This window comes from Vicia villosa, unplaced genomic scaffold (genome assembly GCF_029867415.1).
Source record: "Vicia villosa cultivar HV-30 ecotype Madison, WI unplaced genomic scaffold, Vvil1.0 ctg.003867F_1_1, whole genome shotgun sequence".
Classification (NCBI taxonomy): domain Eukaryota; kingdom Viridiplantae; phylum Streptophyta; class Magnoliopsida; order Fabales; family Fabaceae; genus Vicia; species Vicia villosa.
This window is the reverse complement of record NW_026706321.1, coordinates 69,154-92,090: the sequence shown is the minus strand read 5'-3', so window position 1 is coordinate 92,090 and position 22,937 is coordinate 69,154. Positions and strand designations below refer to the sequence as shown.

Here is a 22,937-nt window from a genome sequence, read left to right as displayed (position 1 = left end):
TATGAAAACATATTATGATTTATGAATATACAACATGCAATATACGAATACCCGAGATATATTATGTGATACAAAAGCGGTAAGCACTTATAAGTATTTATGTTATAGAAAATAACAAGAATCTACGCAACAAATACATGTAGATTATTATATTTGTAACTTGTTTGGAAGTAAGAATCTTGTAAAGGTCATTATTATCTTCATTATCTATCAATCTTTTCCTTAAATTATGATATATGGTTGCAAAGTATATGTAGTCGACAGGAGAATAAAAGGATTGATTGATATTTAGTACCGGCTGTTCCAAAAGCAAGTCAAAATCAGGAAAAGTACTTGTGAATTGTGACTTGATACCAGTTTTTATTAGAAGAGCAATTATATGGGCCCTTTCTTCTTTTAATATTCGGTAAATGTTTTCGACAATCCCCAATTTCATTATACACTCACCTCTTTTTATATTTCCTAATATACCACTCTCCACTCAAGCTTCCTTAATTGATATTAAAAAAATCTAGTACCTTAACAACTATGAAATTGGAAGATCTCATAGGATCATCAGAAGTGAATTGAGGATTCTTAATAGAAAGAAAATGCAAGAGTCGGTTCAATCACGAAAAACTTAAACATTCAAGAAAATTGGTGGTTTTGAGAAATACAAAGGAAGAAAGTTTCAAGAAATATGCAGGATCAAACTCAGTAAAGGCTATTGAAGTAAAATGAGTGTTCAAGTTGAAGCATAACCCAAATAGATCAATTATAAAACATAATGTTAGGTTAGTTGCTAAATGTTTCCTTCAAAGACTTGGAATATGGACTATTCAGAGGTTTATGCTCAAGTAGGTAAAAGTGAGATGTCGGTAACAATTATATCCTCACACTTTTTCATCTCTCTTTTGATGTTTTAGTAACAATTTTCGATTTATTATATTTGATTAATTTATTTGTAATTTGATCATTCAAATAGATTGTGCCATGAGTTTCCACTTACATTTAATAAATTAGATTTGATCTATTTCAATGTACTTACTTTTATCATGAACAAATTGGTAAAAGGTCAAACATATGCGTGTGCCTTGAATTAAAAGTTAGAAAATTTAAATCAAGGTGTTTTTATGTATGATTCAAATCAAGCATATGGATGATTCAAATAAAAATTCATTTGGAAATTAGGAATTTGGCTCTATATTTCTAATTATAATCAAGGAATTCCCCAACTCAAATAAGAAGTCACCATGACAATTAACCATGATTCTAGTCAACTATTTTCGTGACTTGAATCACATGTATCAAGTAAAAACACATTCTTAAAAACTTGTTGAGCAAGTTATTTTATGATCAAGTAAGATCAAGAATTCACATTTTTCATAAATCTTGGGAAAAACCTAAAGAGTGTTCTTCCTTTCACAAATATTCCATCTCTTTGTTTCAACCTTTGAAAAACTTCCTAAAAGATTGTTCTTGTGTGATATTCTTTATATAACCATCATAATCTTCAACCTTGAACTAAGAAACCATTGTTGTGGTGCTCAACTATAAAGATTGAGTGTGAATGGCAGATCCAAGATAGATTTGGGAATCAAATGTTTTTTTGTGTGAAATTTTTCTATTTGTATCCGGATAAAGAATCACTTTGTGTCTATGGTATATGGAGATTTACTTTCAGAAAAGAGAATATCATTCTTTATACTCCATTGAAGACTTTGCTAGAACCGTGTAAAGGTTGTTGTGAAGCGAAGTTAAAAGTTTTTCAATTAATCCTGGGTAAAACAAAGACTCATACAAGGAACCACTATGACTGGGTAAAGGTAGTTGCATAACTTTGAGCAGGATCTTTGTGTCTAGTAAGATTTTTGAATCAAGATCAAGTGAAGATATTAAAAGACCGACAATTTAAGTGATTTACAACAATAAAAGAGAAAATCAATTTAAACTTGTACAATATTAATTAAAGTAATTCTTTGATTTGTAGTGTTGATCGCTGTTATTATCCATATTAAAAACACTATTATATTAACTTTACAAAACAATGAAAATTTACTAAAACAACTTCTCAAATGAAGCGATTTTTAATTTTTTTCAAAATTTATTTTTATTACAATTTCACAATATATTTTTTGGAAGAAAAAAAACATGCATAGTCATCGATGGAGCAATTCTTGCATGGGCACGACCTTAAATCCACATTCTTAGGCACAGCCAATAAGAAAGAGTCTTTTTTAAATTTATTTTAATTTTAATTTTGGTTTTAATTGGATTCATGGGGTGGTTGAGATTATGAAGGAGAGAGAAAAATCAGTATTTATTTTTTAATTAATTAAAATTATGTGATTGGTTGTGTGTAAAACAATTTCTAGGTATGTGTCCACCTAAGAATTTTCGGTCATTGATGTCTATCTTTTAGTTTAACTAGTTTGAAAGCAGTGGCGTTATTGGTTCACAATATGACTCAACATTCAGTGGGCGTGACAGTTGAGTATATGTAATGTAAGATTAGATCCCAAGACTCTGACACCACGCAACCGGTAACCCTCCACTTTCACAACCCATCACATTACCTGCTATACCCGGTTACTTCTGAATCATTCTTCTTCATCATCATCATCATCATCCAAATTATTATAAAAAAACATACAAGTTTCAATTCAACCTCATCGACATCGCTTCTAACTTCCACCCTCCCTCTACGCTCATCGTCTTCGGTTAGTTTCTTTTTTTTCTTCTTTCTTTTTATCACTACGCGTTAATAATTATTGTTATTTTATCTGTTCTTATTCATAGATGATTCTGGAATTTTGGTTTCGTTCAATCGATGATCATGCAAATCTTCGGGGTGTTGTTGATTTTATTTTTTAATTTGTTCCTTTGTATGAAGTTATTAGATCTTTGAGTGGATTATTTGATTTCAATTGGATGATTCTGTTTTTTTGTTTTGTTTTGTGTGTGTAATTAGTTGTGCATGTGTTGTTATTTGAGTACAATTAATTGATGAGACAAGGTTTACGATCAGGTTTTGGAGTGATTTAGAGAAAGTTTACGTAGTAGAATTTGTGATTGGAAAGGGTTTTGGTTTATTTGAGTATGGAGTTGGGGAGGTGGAATAAAAGAATGATTTCACTTGAGAGGAATGAAAATTATGGCGGAATGGTCATGGATAAAATATTATGGCGGAAGTTGATCCTTGTAGCCCACTCTATTTAGTGGGAATATAAGGCTTGTTGTTGATGTTGTTGTATGAGGGGAGTGAAAATTTAGAGTGAATTAAAAATGGATGTAACTTTTTTGAGCAAATTTGGTGGATTTGTAGGTTTTTCTCTCTCGAAGTGGTAAGAGCTAACCTTGTAATCTCATCGGAAAAGTTTGTAAAATGGTAATTAGTATCACCTTATTTAAGTAATTCTCTCTCGTTTTATTTATAAGAAAAAAAATGTATTTTTTAGATTTATTAAATAACTAATGTATCTGGTCTATATATTGTCCAAATACATTAGTTATTCAATATATCTAAAAAGTAAATTTTTTCTTATAAATAGTACTGGAGATAGTAATATAGTATTTCTTATAAGATCTTTTTTATATTGTTTTTGAGATAAGAATTAAGTAATGCTACCTATATTTGTCACGCCTATTTGTTTACGCGATGGGGAATAACTCTCATTTTTCAGTATTCATGGTTATCAATCGTTTTCTGCACATGCAATCCAATGACCTTGAAACATGCTTGTGAGCTGTGACATTTTGAGTTTTGTTCTTCCTTACCAAAAGTAGTATATTTTTCATGTGTAGATGTTTCCATATTATGAAATCATCCACTTTTTTTGGTTAACGCAACTTCCCTACCCTCTCCCGTTCACATTTTTGGTATTTAGTAATGTTTGAGTTTATTTTAATTAAAAATGGAACTCTGATATCAATTTTCCGATGAGGAAAAAAGATGGCAGGAACTGAAGATGAAGTGGAAAAAGCTTCTCGCAGTAACGATTGGGAGGTTGTATCTCTCACTGCATCAACTTATGCAGCCGCACCTGGTCCTAATAAAGTTGAGTTGAAGGATGATGACAAGGAAGATGCATATGGTCCAAATGATGCTGAGACATCAAACGCTTTGTTCATGTCTGGTCACTTTGCTTTTCCACCCAGTCGGCATGAAAATTTGCCATTGGTACCTGACTATGGAGAGATTCAAAATGTATCTGGAGACAAAGAAAATGCCGTTGAAGAGACTCGTGAAGAAACGACCAGGCCTAGTGGAAAGGATGATGAAAACTTGACATTAGCAGGGTTGGATGTTGTGTCAAAGGAATTTGAGGGTATGCAATATTATGACGAGAAAATTCATGGAAAACAGTTTAAGGAAGGTACAACTCTACCGGATTTTGGTTTGGCCGTAAAAGAGGAAAGTATGTATCACCCTGCAAAGTACACTTCTTTTCCCAGTGAAACAGATATCAGCACTGTGATAGCATATGGTGAAAGCATAGTTGAGTCTGAAACAACCGAATCAGCAGAGCAAGAGACAAATGTTTCTCCTGATGATTTATCACTGCCTAAGAACTCTTCCCAAGATGACAAACAGAATCCTTCAGATCTTCCTTGCGGAGCTTGGTGGAAGCGAAGAGCTGCCTCCATATATGCTCATGCAAAGGAGGCTAATACATTTTGGTCTGTTTTCATTGCAGCAACAGTGATGGGTCTGGTGATGCTTGGTCAACGCTGGCAACGCGAAAAAGCTTTACAGCTTAAGTGGCAAATCAGCATCACTGATGAGGTATATTTATTATCATTCTTCTGAGAAGTTTTTATTTCTTCTTTGATAGGAATTAAGCATAAAGTTGTCAATTGAATTTCTGCTCTCAAGCACTTTTATTATATAAAAGTTAAAAAGGTAAAATGAAGTATAAGACACTGTCAATTATTTTGGATTCTTTTATCGATTATTCATTCCAATTGTGTAGAACGAACTAATTTTTAACTAACATATCATGATGTATCACTAATTATAGTCATGATGCTATGTTTCCAATGTGTAATAATTTTTGCATCAGAATCAACTTGACTTACACTTTAAAAACGAAGAATGTTTGAGTAACTTTTGAGCAATGTTATATTTATTTTCTTTATCTGAAACATGAGCAGTAATATGATTTTGAAGAACTTAACTTTTGAATTTCCTCATCCTATACAGAAACATAAATCTCTCAATTTTGTGTAGCTTAATGCTTAGACTGCCATGTTTGATTCCTTTATAGTGTTAAAAAATCTTTACATTCCAATAGTAACCGTTTATGCAGGCAAAGAGCAGGGCGCTTTCTCCCATGATTCGACTCAAAGATGTGATTGTTGGTGGCGGCCACCGCCGTGGCTCCTTTATTAGGGAAAGCCCCTCTGCCGAAATTTAAGGTAAAGATGACACCATGAATGTAGCTCCTAGCCGTAAAGTCTAAAAGCTAAGATAATGACGAAAAATTGAATGTCAGAGAGGTTGAGAATGAGAAATATTACGCTTGTGAAGTGTGGATTTGATACTAGGATTTGCTTGACCTTTACCAAATTATGAATTGTTCAAACATTTATATTGTTAATTTTCCTGATATTTTCCTTGATTTGCATTGTATAGCACCCGTTGTATTCAACTTATTAAGTTATGTATTCTTGCTATGTGGAATTGGCAGAGTATACACCAAATATCACATGTAAATAAACTAATGAAGTGATTGTTTTTATGGCTGGTGTTTGGTTTTCCTCATACTCTTAACTACAGGGACCGAAATAGGTGAATTCAATTACATAGTGCTACATATGTCAATAATTGTCAGAGCTTCATGACATTTATGAATTTAGATTTAGCCTTTGATATTGATGAGTAGCTAGTGGGGACTAGGATCTTTAATATTGAAAATTAGGGGTTGAGTTTTGAAAATTAAGAAAACATGAGACGAAACAAATTTGAGAGTATCCATTTCCAATCAGGAGCGGTATTCTTCCTTTTGCACGAGATTCAATCACCTGATGTAGGACCTTCTACAAGATTCTGTTTCCAAAAATATCCGGTTGGTTCAAGTTTCAACCCACATTAGGTCCCACGAAGATACATTGATTGTTAGTATATATTTTTTGTCTAAATAACTTTTCTTTTTCTTTTTCTCTTATCCATGACCTGAGATCTATTTTAGTCCCAAATTCAATTGCCACGTCATGTACACTTAGGCTAACGTAGATTAAGATTTGTGCTTTCTATTAGCTTCTTGGCCGGTTTTCACAACTTGTTTAATCTGAAATAGAATTTGACCCTCCCAAAGGACAAGTGAAACCAGCGTCAACTTCAAAAAGATGTTGTGTTGCATTCTTATCATACAATAAAATCTAAAATCTGGTGCTTATAAATCTCTAGTATTGACCCCCATTTTAAAATCTGGTGCTTACAAATCTTAGGTATTGAAATCCCATTTAACTGCAAAATTATTAAAACAATAAGGTTTAAATGCATTGGTTATCTTATTTTGACATTTTTAATTTTTAGTTCCCAAACTAAAAAAACTAATTATTACGTCCCCATTTTCAAATATTGTGAAATTTTTATGGTCCTGGCTATTTGTCAGTTATTTTTATGGTCATTAAAATCAATTGAATAATTATTTTTAATTTGTATTTTAATATTGATTTTTCAGAATCATTTAAATTGAAATAATTTTAATAAGGCTAAATTACAGTCTCTCTGTTTTGGGTTTTCCACGATTTTGATCCCCTATTTTCTTTTTAAACAGTTTTGGTCCGCTATCCCAATTGTGATGCAACTGTACATGTATTGTTCATGCACTGTTCATGGACAAAATTGGGATGGGGGACCAAAATCGTGAAAAACCTAAAACAGGGGGACCAAAACTGTAATTTAGCCTTTTAATAATAATATTAAAATTGATTTTTAATATACCCAGCAAGTGAAAAGAGCTTTTTTGAATAAGCACTTATTTAAGCTAAAACCCAACATAGGTATTTAGCCCTAAATTGGGTTTTGCTTCCATTGTTATTCTGTACTTAATGATAAATAAGGTTTTGCTTTCCTTTTGTCTTGATGAGCATCAACAACGACGATTAACTGTGGCTGCACGACAACAACATCAGCGACGATTAATGGTGGATGCACGACGGCAACAACAACGAAATGAACAGTGGTTGCACGACGGCAAACAACAACAACGAACAATGGCTGCAAGACAATAACAATGGTGGTTGAAGACAAAGATGAGATCTGAAAAAAAGCCCTCAAATTAACTTGGATTTGAAGAGTACTCCATATACCTTAGTTTCTTCTCTTTGTTTTGGAGAAGAAATCACGCATGCACACATGCCTAACCCTCTTCTCAGTTTTTTCAAATCGAAGTTTCACTCTTTCTACAAACTCTTACCAAGATCCTTTCTTTCTTCAAGATTCAACGTTCTTTGCCTCTTACTCCAACTAGGTTCCCTCCAATTTCTCATCACTATTGGTAGATTATTCAAATCCCAATTGAGATTTTTATTTGTAGAAAAATTATTGATTATGTCACATAATTTGGTAGTTTGAAGGGTTAGGATAGTCATAGGTTTTGGTAATTTTTGTTGTTGAAATTTGGTGGGTTGTTTGTGTAATATGTTGGATTGCAATGTCCGGGTGACTAAAGGGGAAGTTATCTTCATATGTTCCTGTAGTGGAGGACACTAGGGTTCATGTTTGAGAGTAAATTTGCAGGAAAGATTAAGATTTGGCATTTTCACGTACTGAGTATATTAAAAATCAATTTTAATTTATTATTAAAATCATTATTTCAATTTAAATGATTCTGAAAAATAAAATATTAAAATACAAACTAAAAATAAATATTCAATTGATTTTAATGACGTGGCAAGTGACTGGTCAATTTTTGGGGTACCGTGTCATTAAAATAACTAACAAATGGTCGGGGACCATAAAAAATTCACGATATTTGAAAATGGGAGACCTAATAGTTGGCTTTTTTTAGTTTAGGGACTAAAAAGTTAAAAATGTCAAAATAGATGGACCAAAAGTACATTTAAGCCAAATAATATATAAGAAAAAATTGAATCATTTACATTAAAACAATATAAATTATTACAGAACAGAATGAAGTAAGATCAAGATATATTAATACCTTGGAGATCCAATCTGTGACTTCTCTAACACCAATAGCACGGTGTTGAGAGAGAACAACAAGATATATCTCGATTTAATTACATGTGCTCAGAACAACAGCTTCTTCTATGTGATTAAGTGCACAAAGCTCTTGAATAACTTAAGGCCACTGTGCTTCTAGGATAACATGCCTCTCACGTATTTTAACAGGATTAGAATGAACGTTGACTCCAATCACAATAATAAACGTGTATATATATATATATATATATATATATATATATATATATATATATATATATATATATATATATATATATATATATATATATATATATATATTGGATTAAATTAAAAGAGGCAAGATTTGATGATGATGATGATGATGAAGAAGAAATGAAGGAAAAATGGAAGCTTTCTTATTGTCAAGCGAAGAAGTTTTGAGTATCTTGAGTGGAAGAGGTTTTGAAACGATGATGTTTTGTGGAAGGGGGTTTTCCAAACAAAGGGTGCATTTGGAGTAAGGGTGTTTGTGGTTCAAGAGCAGTTCAGTTTTTGAAAATCACTTTAATAAAAAATCAATTAATTGTTAAAGCAGTTTCAATTCAGTTTTAAATTGATTTTGAATCAGATTGTATTTATAAACTGGTTTACAATCAATTTCTACTTATAAATTGGTTTTAAACCAATTTATAATTAAAAGTCAAATTTTTTTTATAAATTATTTTCAAAATTGTTTTTCTTTAAAGTTATCTCCCTCTTTTATATAGAATGTTAGTGCATATATGGGTTTAATAGATATGCACTGACAGTGTAAAAAAAATTTACACTGTCATCTAATAAGAAACAAGCAATTTGCTATATCATTAAAAAAATTTAAAAATAAAAGTGTGATGGAATTGAATATATGGTTGTGATGGGTTGACAGTGTAAAATTATTTTACACTATCTATCAGTGCATCACCCCTTTTATAATGAGAGATGAGAGGAATGAATATCAACCATTGGATTCATCAAGAGAGAGAAATTAATAGCCACATTAATGCATTAATATTCTCTCTCTTGATGAATCCAATGGTTGATATTCGCTCATCTCATCTCTCATTATAAATTGCTCTCACTTGATATGCTCTCATGATAAAAAGCTACAGTTTTTAAAATTAGATTTTTGTTGTTTCTATTTTTTTTTTCTCACTAAAAATTATCAGGTTCACTAAGTTAATGGAATAGTCTTGTTTCAATTTTTCGCAATTCAATCTCATGTAAAAGATTAAAGATTATTTTAATAGTTTCTCATAAACAATTTAAATGATCTTCTTTCATGTACTTGCCTCAATATTCTAATGATATTTTAATAAGAACAAATTTCATTTGCCAGGTAGGTGCTTTCTAAACCTCGAGTACTTTTTTCTTTAAGCAATTTTTTTGAAAATTGAAAGAATCGAATTATTCTTGGACACCATACTAAATACGAAACGAGGACTGTTAGAAGATAAAATAGTTGTGTAGGTTCACTAAATTATGTTTTCAGAATATTTTTTCTAAATAAAATAATATAGAATTATAAAAATTTGGTTCAGTTTTTTGTTTTGTTAATTATCTTTAAACCATGAATGAATATAAAATATTAAGATGCATTCGGTATTTATAGAAAAAAAAAGATGTTGTTAATGGTTATGGAAGAGAGAAAATAAGTTAAAGAGGTGAGAGAAAATGTATTTGGTCGAAAAAATATAACTCAAAAATCAAGTTAATAAAGTTAAAAATTAATTGGTACACAAAAAAAATAAGTAAAATTAATTACAATCATCTAAATCAATCTAATGATTATTATTTCTTTTTGTCGAAAAAAATTCAATTTTTTGTATTTTTGAAAAATTCAATTTTTTTTCTTATGAAAAACGTGATTATTTATATTTTCGAAAAATTATTTTTTTTAAATGGATATAAAATTTTAAGTAAAAATAATTTATTGAATCATAAAAATTCTACATATAGTCAATATATTTTTCAGGAATTTTTTTAAATTTTTCAAGAAAAAATTATTTTTATATTTTTTTAATTTTCATGAAAATCAATATTTTATAAAAATATTTTTTTTGTGCTAAATTATTATTTTTGGTTTTAGGAAAAAACTAATATTTTTGAACCAGGAAACTGGTTTAGAACCGGTTTTAAACTGAATTTGAATTGTTTAAATTAAATGGTTCAGTTCATTAACTATTTAAGTGGTTCAGTTTTTTAATAGTGCAATGCAATTCAGTTCTAGTATACAATTCAGATAACCATATTTTTGAACACCCCTAATTTGGAAGGATTGAGAGGGATGATTGAGAGAAAATGTGGATTTGAGAAATTGAGAAGGGAGAGAATTTGACGGAGGAGGAAAGAGTGACGGCTGAGGAGGCTAAGCCATTGATGAACGTCACTGAGATTGTGTTAGGTATTTGGTTTCGGCCTAAGCCCAACAAGTGTGTCAAATAGAGGAATGGGTTTATTTTGCTGACATGTCTAATTGGTTAGAGGGGAATGATAGTTATATAAATGATAGAGATAACAAAGGAGAATACATTCAGAGTTATTCAGTTATGAACTAGTTAGGAACCGTAATGATTTGGGCAGAGAGAGAATTGTCTTTTTTCTGAGGATCTTTGCTCTTGGATGACAGGGATATATCTTCTGTAATAGTTATTGTTTTTCATTAATAATATACCTTTTTTTTTCTTCTTGAATTTGGGTTTTTATCCGATTGTAAGGGGGTGAAGAAAGGGAGAAGTGTGATTGGGGTGCAAATAGGAAGGTAATAATGAGTTAAGAGAAGATAAAGAAGGTGATGATAATGGTATCAAGTGAGATGTCACACATGTAAAAATAGACAAATTTAATGGGAAATGGATAGAAATGCAAAAATGACAAATTTGGTGAAAAATAGACGGGAATGCAAAAATGACAAATTTAGTGGAAAATAGATGGAAAGGAAAGGATAAGATACTGTTTGAATTATAGATAAGGGACAAAATAAATGTTTACACATATTTTACTAAACAAAATTTTGTGATTGGTTGTTTATATTAACCGGTAAAAATCCGTGCATACACACGGGTTCTGTTCGGTTACGCGCATTTGGATATATCATTTATTTTAAATAAAATGTTAAAAAAAATATTTTAATAAATAATTGATTATTTCGTATGTAAAAATATTTACATCAATAATAGATTTTTTCCGTATACCATTTTTGAATAAAAAATATTTGATCATAAATATTATTTCTCTTATATAAAAATATTTAGATCAATAATAGATTTTTTTCCGTATACAGACTTCCTTTTTATTTAGGTATCATTTACAAAAATATTTAGATCAATAGTAAATTTCGTATATAAAATTATTTAGATCAATAATAGATTTTTTCCCGTATACCATTTTTGAATAAAAAATATTTGGATCATAAATACCATTTTTCGTAAATAATAGATTTTTTTCCATATACAAATATTATTTTTGTTTAGTTATCATTTACAAAAATATTTGGATCAATATTAAATTTTCGTACATAAAAATATTTAGATCAATATTAGATTTTATCCCGTATATCATTTTTGGATAAAAAATATTTGATCATAAATATCATTTCTCGTATATAAATATATTTAAATCAATAATAGATTTTTCCCCCTTATAAAGACTTCATTTTTGTTTAGGTATCATTTAGAAAAATATTGGGATCAATAGTAATTTTCGTATATAAAAGTATTTAGATCAATAATAGATTTTTTCCCGTATACCATTTTTAAATAAAAAATATTTGGATCATAAACACCATTTTTTCGTAAATAATAGTTTTTTTTCTATACAAATATTATTTTTGTTTAAGTATCATTTACAAAAATATTTGGATCCATATTAAATTTTCATATATAAAAATATTTAGATCAATAATAATTTTTTCTCGTATACCATTTTTTGATCAAAAATATTTGATCATAAATATCATTTCTCGTATATTAAAATATTTAGATCAATAATAGATTTTCCCCCCGTATACATACTTCATTTTTGCTTGGTATCATTTACTAAAATATTTGAATCCTAAATTTCGTATTTAAATATTTTAAATCAAGAGTAGAACTTTTTCCCATATACCATTTTTAAAAATATTTGAATCATAAATACCATTTTTTCGTAAATAATAGATTTTTTTTCATATATAAATATTATTTTTGTTTATGTATCATTTACAAATATATTTGGATCAGTATTAAATTTTCATATATAAGTAATTAGATTAATAATAGATTTTTTGGCCCTTGCCATTTTTGAATAAATAATATTTGGATCATAATTAATATTTTTCGTATATAAAAATATTTAAATCAATAATAGATATTTTTCCCGTATACATACTTCATTTTTGTTTAGGTATCATTTACAAAAATATTTGGATCAGTAGTAAATTTCGTATATTAAAATATTTAAATCAATAGTAGATTTTTTCTCGTATACTATTTTTCGTAGATAATAGATTTTTTTCGTATACAAATATTATTTTTATTTAGGTATCATTTACAAAAGTATTTGGATCAATATTAAATTTTCGTATATAAAAATATTAGGTCTGGTCAATAATAATTTTTTTCTGTATACCATTTCTGGATCAAAAATATTTGATAAAAAATAACATTTTTCGTATATAAAAATATTTAGATCAATAATATATTTTTTTTCGTATACAGACTTTGTTTTTGTTTAGGTATCATTTAGAAAAATCTTTGGACCAATAGTAAATTTGGTATATAAAAATATTTAAATCAATAGTAGATTTTTTCCCGTATACCATTTTTGAATAAAAAATATTTGGATCATAAATACCATTTTTCGTAAATAATATATTTTTTCCGTATACAAATATTATTTTTATTTAGGTATCATTTACAAAAATATTTGGATCAATATTAAATTTTCGTATATAAAAATATTTAGATCTATAATAATTTTTTTTCTGTATACCATTTTTGGATCCTTTACAATAATAATTTTTTTTTCTGTATACCATTTTTGGATAAAAAATATTTGATCAAAAATAACAGTTTTCGTATATAAAAATATTTAGATCAATAATATATTTTTCCATATACAGACTTCATTTTTGTTTAGGTATCATTTAGAAAAATCTTTGGATCAATAGTAAATTTTGTATATAAAAATATTTAAATCAATAGTAGATTTTTTCCTGTATACCATTTTAAATAAAAATATTTGGATCATAAATACCATTTTTTGTAAATAATGGATTTTTTTTTCGGTATACAAATATTATTTTTGTTTAGGTATCATTTACAAAAATATTTGGATCAATAATAGATATTTTGAATAAATTTTTCCCGTATACCATTTTTGACTAAAAAATATTTCGATTATAAACACCATTGTTTGTATATAAAAAGATATATATCAATAAAAGATTTTTTTTTTGTAGAAGAAAGAACTGAGAAAGTGATAAAGAGAAAAAAAATAGAAAATGAAGAGAGATTCGGTAAGTTTGATAAAATATGAGAGTTCTATTATTTTAATAATAAAATTACGAAACGTATTGTGCAAAGACCAAATAACCACAATTTTAATGTGTTGGCAAAAACTCAAATAAAGATATTTTTGACTTTTTCACAACCATTAATTTTCTTATATTATATTAATGACATGTTTGTTTCCATTGAAGATTTCTATAAGTCCCACGTCATTAAATATATGAGGAATTATTTTGATAAAAATAATATGTATTGACAGTGTAAAATATTTATACTGTCAACGAATAAGGGACGTCTATCTTGTCAAATCACACTTTTAATTTTAAAATACTGACATGACATGGTCGAATGTTATAATTCTATTGGACGATGACGTAAAATTATTTTACACAAATAGTAAACAGTGCACAACTTTGAATAATTTTTTTTGGAATTAAATATATGGAGAAAGTTATCTGGAGATATTGATATTTATTACTACCTCTGTCTCAAAATAAATGTCACATTTATAAAAATTATTTGTCCCAAAATAAGTGTCGCTTTTAATTTTCAATGCAATTTTAACTTTTATCTTTCAATTATATCCTCTAATTAATAATGAAAAATATTCATAATAAATATATATCTAGATCAGAAAATTTTTTTTTTTGATTAAGGTTAATAAAACAATATTTGATTGTAGTTTAGTCACCCATGTTGACAACCGTTGTCAACATTACACCATCCACATTCCTACCATTTAATTTGGTGGTATAAATGAATCCCACTTAATATAATATATGTATTATTTTACATTTCTCAATTATTTAAACTACCCAATTAAAATTTATAAATATCCATACTATTCATCTAAAACTTTAAAATGGGTCCTACTACTAATCACACAATATACTCAAAGTTTACCTTTAATATAATAAATAATTGAAACAAAAGAATAAAGATAAGGTGCTTTATGCAGCAACAGCAACGGTAGTATCACAATACCACATCGAGAAATTCTTGTGTGGTCACGTACCTAAATCCTTCTTCTCAGACACAACCAATAGAGAAGCTATGTGCAAAGCAATTGGAGAAGTTATGCCGAATTCATGTCATCGATTATGTTTGTGGCATATTGCAAAAAATGCTCCTTCGCATTTAGGATCTCTCAATTCTAATTACAAGTTTCAAAGTTTATTTAACAAATGCATGAAAGGTTGTGATTCTGAAGAAGAATTTGAAATCACTTGGAATGAGATGGTGAATTCATATCAACTTCACGATCACCAATGGTTATGTAACATGTATAAAATTCGCCACAAGTGGAGCACATCTTATAGTAAAAATGTATTCTCTGCTGGTATATTATCATCTCAAAGGAGTGAGAGTACAAATAGTGTATTGGGGGAGATTGCAGGAAAAACAACATGTCTCACACAATTTTTGGTGCCATTTGAGAAAATGGTGAAAAAATGGCAACAATCAGAAGTTGAGAAGGAATTTAGAAATAGTCAAAGTGAACCTTCTCTTGTTATAAATAACAGTGAAACTTTATGACATGCATCGAAGGTATATACTCACAAAATATTTAAGCGTTTTTTAAATGCGTATCTTGATGGGACAGGTTGTAACACCCGAATTTAATTAAATTGGTTAATTAAATTAATGGAGGATTTAAATATTTGATTTAGTCGAATTTGGATTGTCGGTGTTATTTAAGGGCGTATTTGGAATTATATAAATTGAAGTCGGATATTCGGAATATATTATTAAGAATAATATTATTTATAAGTCGGAATTATTATATTGAAGGAATTATTATTATAAGTGATATAATTAATTATTTGAGTTATATCTCTTATTGGGCCTAAATTGATTTTGGAGGATATTAAATAAAGAGAGGATTTAAACACTAAGCCCAATTGATTTTTTATTAGGGTTTTAGAGATTTTGGGAAGGGGGAGTTGTCATAATGAAGAAACAAGAATAGAGGAGAAAGAGGCAAGACTATGGAGAAGAAGAAGAAGCTTGGAGATTTCTCCCCATGGTGTCAATTGAAGGTGCAATTAGAGACCCATTGAATTGCTTCAATTGATAAGGTAAGGGTGGGGTTCTCTTCCTATAATGGGGTCTATGAGCAATTGTATGTTGGGAATTAAGTGTGTAGATTTATTGCATTATCTTGTGTTGATTGATTTATGTTGATTGATGATGTTCATAGAAATTGAAATTGAGAAGCAATGTTCTTGCTGCTGTACACTTTTAAGCTGCTGTGAAATGATTTACATTAAATTATTGTCTCGCCAACTGGTCTTCATATAATGTTAAGAGGTTCTTCAGAATCACCAAAGCCACATTTATCTAACTTACATAAAGTTATATTTAATATACTAGCATGTATTTGAAGGGATATTCTGAAATTTATTTGGTGAAGATTATTTTGAATTTCATTTCATGTGTGCTTAATACATGTAAGATATGTTGTTTCTATTCTTCCATGTTTCTCATATAATATTAAGTAGGATACTTATATATTAATAGTATAGAATGGAGAAGAAACATCTCACTTAAGCCACTGTTTTCGTTTGTGCACTGTGTGGTGTTATTGTGTTGGTTCTCTATTTTCTCATATATGTATTGGTTTGCTTATGTTTCCAAATACTATTACTTAATACAGGCAATGGTATATTATAAATGGAAATGAAATATAGATTATGAAATGAATGATAATTAGAAATAATAGGATAGGAAGTGTATAACAAAGATATAGAGCTAATAAAATGCAAAACAGTCCCGTTTGAACGAAATAGCCGAATTAAGGGGTAAAATTAGTTGTCCGGAATTTGATAAAATTTACGTGGTAGCTAAGTTTAATTAGTAGATTAACATGTTGGTGTTATTTTGTTGAAATTGTGATATTTTACGAATCGACTGAAATTGTGTTTGGTTTAAATATTCTTTATAAATAAATTATAATAATTTAATAGAATTGTCAATAGAGTTGTTAGAGTTGTCAATATAGTTGTTAGAGTTGACAATAAGTTGTTAGAGTTGTTTTGAATTATTAAGAGTTATATTTTTATTTGTTTTGAGTAATTCTGACATGTTTAGAGTTGTCAGTGTATAATGTCGGTGTTTGTTTTTTTTTGTTGAAACTTTAACAATTCATATCTTTTGAACCGTAACTCCGTTTGAGTCTCTGTTCGAGGCGTTAGAAAGCTAGCGCGATATTCTTTTTAATAAAAACGGTCTTGAGCAATAGAATGCTAGAAAATTGGAAATGGAGTAGAAATAGAAGTGAATTAAATTAATATAGTGTGATTATTAATCGGTTGATTAAATTAATAGTTGAATTAATTTCAATGTGTTTAATTGATTAGAATACAATTTGGAATTAGATCAACTATTTGGTTTGTCGGTAAATTACAATATTTTGAGAATTTATCCTTAATTGTGTTTTGACTTGAATATGTATGTTGAGAAATATATATTATTATGTCAATGATGTTGTTTTGATATTGATTCTCTGTGGGTAGTTGGATAGCATTAATTTTAATGATTAATTGCTTGATTTTAAATGTGTATGTTCATATATAATTGGCAAATCGAGAATTAACATGAGATAGTATGGTTACTAGTGTTAATTGGATTTTGTGAATCGTAATTGATTAATTGGCCTTTTATATGTGAATGATATGTATGTGTTGTGAATGTTGTGTACAATTGGTGGATAATTCATCGAGTTGAATTATTGTGATATGCTAAATATTAAGATGGTAGAGATGATCTTAATTGCATATGTTTGTCAACATTGTACATGCATTCATGTCATGGTGTGCCTTGAAACAAAGGTGGTTTGCTTTGAAACAAAAGCGAGGCTTGAATTCTAGAGTGAATTCGGAAAGCGGTAAACTATATGTTTACATTTGGTGGCTTTGATCTTGTCCGGATCTGAAGCGTGGCTAGATTCTATATGAATCGGAAGCGGTGGAACTTTGGGTCCACATTGGGTACCACATGCATAGAGTCACATGTCTTGCATTGAGTCACATTGAGGTTAAGTGATGTTTGAATATATGCATTTATGTGATTGTCATGTGTACATGAGATGTGATAATTGAAATTGGTGATGTTTTGATATATAATTGGTTAAACGTGTGAATATGTGATAATGATGGATTGTGTATATATTTGGGATAATAGTATTGAATCTTTTGAGTATTATACTATTGAATTTTGTGCTTACTTGAATATGTGAAATTTATTAGATGATACTATTTACATGATTATGACTTGTTGTAAGTATGTGAGATTAATGAACTGTAGAAGTATGATGTGTATAGTAGCTATTGATACTTGTGATGTGATGATTTTATATATCTGAATTCTAGCATGCAATTTATCATATGCCCACTTATATGATTTGATATCTCACCCTTTTCTCTTGTTTCGCCGTTGCCTTTATATTGGCAACGTGCAGGTATTCAAGTATGAAGATTTAGTTGCCGTTACTCGAGTCGGTTGTCGCTCTGATATGTAGCACTCTGGGGGGAACGATTTATATTATTATTGATGTTGCTATTTAATTGTTTCATTTTGGTTGGACAAAATGTTAAGTTAACTGAAGATATTTTATTGAATACATTCTTAAGTGATTTCCGTTGTGTTTTAATAAAATAAGTTATTCTATTTCAAAGGTGCTATGTATCCGCTTTATGCGACGAGGTGATTTGTTTTGTTTAATTATGTGGCGCCTCATTTGTTTATTGAGAAATTTTGAAAACTCTGATTTTTTTTTTATATAATTTCCGGGTAGAAATGGGGTGTTACAATAGTGGTATCAGAGCAGGTCGGTCCGTCCGGCCAAGTTGTCGAGTCTGTTGAGTTGTGCGACAGTTGAATGTTGTCAGTGTTTTAGTCTTTAGTACATGACACGTGTGTGAAACACTGTCCGTACTTGTTTGTTTCGTTGCAGGAATTGGTTTGTTTCCAAGTGGGGGAGAAGTTTTACTTCTCGATGATGTTTCTGTTGTAATAGATGGTCAGGTATGCCGTCGACAAGCGACGATACAAGTGGTGTTGAGAGTTTTGGATGTTACCCAGAGTCGAAGACGATGTGAAGTTAAGGATAATTTTGGGAGATAGAAGTTAGAGAGTGGTGATGTTCAGCACGGTTGAGGACTGAGAACTTGTCGGTGTGTTTAACCTTTGCGTCTAATGTTGGTGTTTGACAAGTGTTAAAGTGATAAAGTTGAGGTAGACTTTATGATAGACTCGCATAAGTGATTAACGGACGTAGTCGATGTGTGAAGTGTTGTGAATCGCGAACCCTAGTTGGAACTCGAGAATGCGCGTAGCTTGAGTTTCGGATATCTGATTTGAACTCCGTTTGAAGCGTCAGAAAGATAACGAGATGAAATGTATTATAAGAATGATTGTCGCAGCCGTAATAGATTGAGTTGACGTGATGATGTTGGGATGGGGTGCAGTTGTTGTCGAAGTTATTTGAGGAGTTTGGGAGATAACATAAAAATTGTCGATGCTTGACGTCGATGTTTGCAATTTGGATAATGTCAGAGATTCGTATCTTGAGTTTCGAATATCAATTGGACGTACCGTTTGAACCTACAAAGAGGTGAAGTTGTATTCTACCTTTATGGAAATGTGTAAGCCTGTTGAATAAGAATGGTTGTTATCGCAAATGTCTGAAGTGAAGTTAAGCAGAACTTGTTGTTGATAATTAAAATGAGAAGACGAGATGTTGGTATTAAAGATGTTTGACGATTGTGTGTTGCTAAGTAATTGTGAATAAGATTTGGTATTATGTTTGGACATCGGTGTCTCATCGACAAGATCGATTGAGTAAGAAGTTATAGGAATTGTGAAAACCCAAAGTGAATTATTGGATTATGTCGTGTTATTGGATTTAAGTGGAAATTCGGAAAAAAAACGCTCTTATGATGTAACAACGATTTATACTCCACTATGGTTGTCGGATACTAGTTGACAAATTGGGGAACTGATCACCCTCAATCTATTGTTAATGGTAAACGAAAATCGTGTTGGATGTTATAGATTTGTCTTGTTGTCCTAATAGTGTGGAAAGATTTTTATATTTTTATCGTGAAGTTAGCCGCTCATCAGTTGGTGTAGCTTGGTAAGAGGAATCACTGAGTAAGAATTAGATGAGATTAACAATCGGTGAGGTACGTTTTATGCAAGCTAGTGTCGCAAAGTGAAAGATTGGAAATATCAAGTGGACAACGATGTGAAGATGAGTATTGAGGAAACTCTGTATTGGATTGAGAAATGTGAACCATATAAGTTGACAGTATATATATATATATATATATATATATATATATATATATATATATATATATATATATATATATATACATATATATATTTTTAGGATAGTGATTTAAAAGAGAATTATCTGAGTTAAGCAGCAGAAGCTTATGTGACACGGTTATTGTAAGACTTGAGGGAGTAAGAAACTATATGCCAGAAGTCGGTAAAGATGAGTTATCTTGATATTGGATTGATGGACTGTTGGAATAAGTGTGATGCGCAAGGATACTGCATTGAGTCGTTGATTATTGAATAAATTGTAAGAACTATAATGTGTTTTGTTCATGAGAATCGTTGTTGTGACGAAGAGGTAGTGATCGAAGTGTTACCAAGCGTGATTTGGAGAATAGAGATTTGGATACGAGGTTTGTGTTTGGATGGTGTTGAGCGGATTATCGAGGACGAAAATATTTTAAGTGGGGGAGAGTTGTAACACCCCGAATTTAATTAAATTGGTTAATTAAATTAATGGAGGATTTAAATATTTGATTTAGTCGAATTTGGATTGTCGGTGTTATTTAAGGGCGTATTTGGAATTATATAAATTGAAGTCGGATATTCGGAATATATTATTAAGAATAATATTATTTATAAGTCGGAATTATTATATTGAAGGAATTATTATTATAAGTGATATAATTAATTATTTGAGTTATATCTCTTATTGGGCCTAAATTGATTTTGGAGGATATTAAATAAAGAGAGGATTTAAACACTAAGCCCAATTGATTTTTTATTAGGGTTTTAGAGATTTTGGGAAGGGGGAGTTGTCATAATGAAGAAACAAGAATAGAGGAGAAAGAGACAAGACTATGGAGAAGAAGAAGAAGCTTGGAGATTTCTCCCCATGGTGTCAATTGAAGGTGCAATTAGAGACCCATTGAATTGCTTCAATTGATAAGGTAAGGGTGGGGTTCTCTTCCTATAATGGGGTCTATGAGCAATTGTATGTTGGGAATTAGGTGTGTAGATTTATTGCATTATCTTGTGTTGATTGATTTATGTTGATTGATGATGTTCATAGAAATTGAAATTGAGAAGCAATGTTCTTGCTGCTGTACACTTTTAAGCTGCTGTGAAATGATTTACATTAAATTATTGTCTCGCCAACTGGTCTTCATATAATGTTAAGAGGTTCTTCAGAATCACCAAAGCCACATTTATCTAACTTACATAAAGTTATATTTAATATACTAGCATGTATTTGAAGGGATATTCTGAAATTTATTTGGTGAAGATTATTTTGAATTTCATTTCATGTGTGCTTAATACATGTAAGATATGTTGTTTCTATTCTTCCATGTTTCTCATATAATATTAAGTAGGATACTTATATATTAATAGTATAGAATGGAGAAGAAACATCTCACTTAAGCCACTGTTTTCGTTTGTGCACTGTGTGGTGTTACTGTGTTGGTTCTCTGTTTTCTCATATATGTATTGGTTTGCTTATGTTTCCAAATACTATTATTTAATACAGGCAATGGTATATTATAAATGGAAATGAAATATAGATTATGAAATGAATGATAATTAGAAATAATAGGATAGGAAGTGTATAACAAAGATATAGAGCTAATAAAATGCAAAACAGTCCCGTTTGAACGAAATAGCCGAATTAAGGGGTAAAATTAGTTGTCCGAAATTTGATAAAATTTACGTGGTAGCTAAGTTTAATTAGTAGATTAACATGTTGGTGTTATTTTGTTGAAATTGTGATATTTTACGAATCGACTGAAATTGTGTTTGGTTTAAATATTCTTTATAAATAAATTATAATAATTTAATAAAATTGTCAATAGAGTTGTTAGAGTTGTCAATATAGTTGTTAGAGTTGACAATAAGTTGTTAGAGTTGTTTTGAATTATTAAGAGTCATATTTTTATTTGTTTTGAGTAATTCTGACATGTTTAAAGTTGTCAGTGTATAATGTCGGTGTTTGTTTTTTTTTTGTTGAAACTTTAACAATTCATATCTTTTGAACCGTAACTCCGTTTGAGTCTCTGTTCGAGGCGTTAGAAAGCTAGCGCGATATTCTTTTTAATAAAAATGGTCTTGAGCAATAGAATGCTAGAAAATTGGAAATGGAGTAGAAATAGAAGTGAATTAAATTAATATAGTGTGATTATTAATCGGTTGATTAAATTAATAGTTGAATTAATTTCAATGTGTTTAATTGATTAGAATACAATTTGGAATTAGATCAACTATTTGGTTTGTCGATAAATTACGATATTTTGAGAATTTATCCTTAATTGTGTTTTGACTTGAATATGTATGTTGAGAAATATATATTATTATGTCAATGATGTTGTTTTGATATTGATTCTCTGTGGGTAGTTGGATAGCATTAATTTTAATGATTAATTGCTTGATTTTAAATGTGTATGTTCATATATAATTGGCAAAATGAGAATTAACATGAGATAGTATGGTTACTAGTGTTAATTGGATTTTGTGAATCGTAATTGATTAATTGGCCTTTTATATGTGAATGATATGTATGTGTTGTGAATGTTGTGTATAATTGGTGGATAATTCATCGAGTTGAATTATTGTGATATGCTAAATATTAAGATGGTAGAGATGATCTTAATTGCATATGTTTGTCAACATTGTACATGCATTCATGTCATGGTGTGCCTTGAAACAAAGGTGGTTTGCTTTGAAACAAAAGCGAGGCTTGAATTCTAGAGTGAATTCGGAAAGCGGTAAACTATATGTTTACATTTGGTGGCTTTGATCTTGCCCAGATCTGAAGCGTGGCTAGATTCTATATGAATCGGAAGCGGTGGAACTTTGGGTCCACATTGGGTACCACATGCATAGAGTCACATGTCTTGCATTGAGTCACATTGAGGTTAAGTGATGCTTGAATATATGCATTTATGTGATTGTCATGTGTACATGAGATGTGATAATTGAAATTGGTGATGTTTTGATATATA

The 22,937-nt window shown here is 29.7% G+C and overlaps 1 protein-coding gene across 2 annotated transcripts; it reads left to right on the top strand.

Moving 5' to 3' along the window:
- The first annotated feature begins 2,456 nt into the window (after positions 1 to 2,456).
- On the top strand, positions 2,457 to 5,720 carry LOC131641590 (ATG8-interacting protein 1-like). 2 transcript variants are annotated; one of them, XM_058911893.1, is made up of 3 exons: positions 2,457 to 2,699; positions 3,932 to 4,765; positions 5,274 to 5,720. In XM_058911893.1, the coding sequence occupies exons 2-3, from the start codon at positions 3,932 to 3,934 to the stop codon at positions 5,274 to 5,276; spliced, it is 837 nt and encodes a 278-aa protein (XP_058767876.1). In that variant the 5' UTR covers positions 2,457 to 2,699; the 3' UTR covers positions 5,277 to 5,720. The 2 variants fall into 2 exon arrangements, with proteins under 2 accessions (XP_058767876.1, XP_058767875.1); XM_058911892.1 differs by having other exon boundaries at positions 2,463 to 2,699; positions 5,289 to 5,720.
- The last annotated feature ends 17,217 nt before the right edge of the window (positions 5,721 to 22,937 follow it).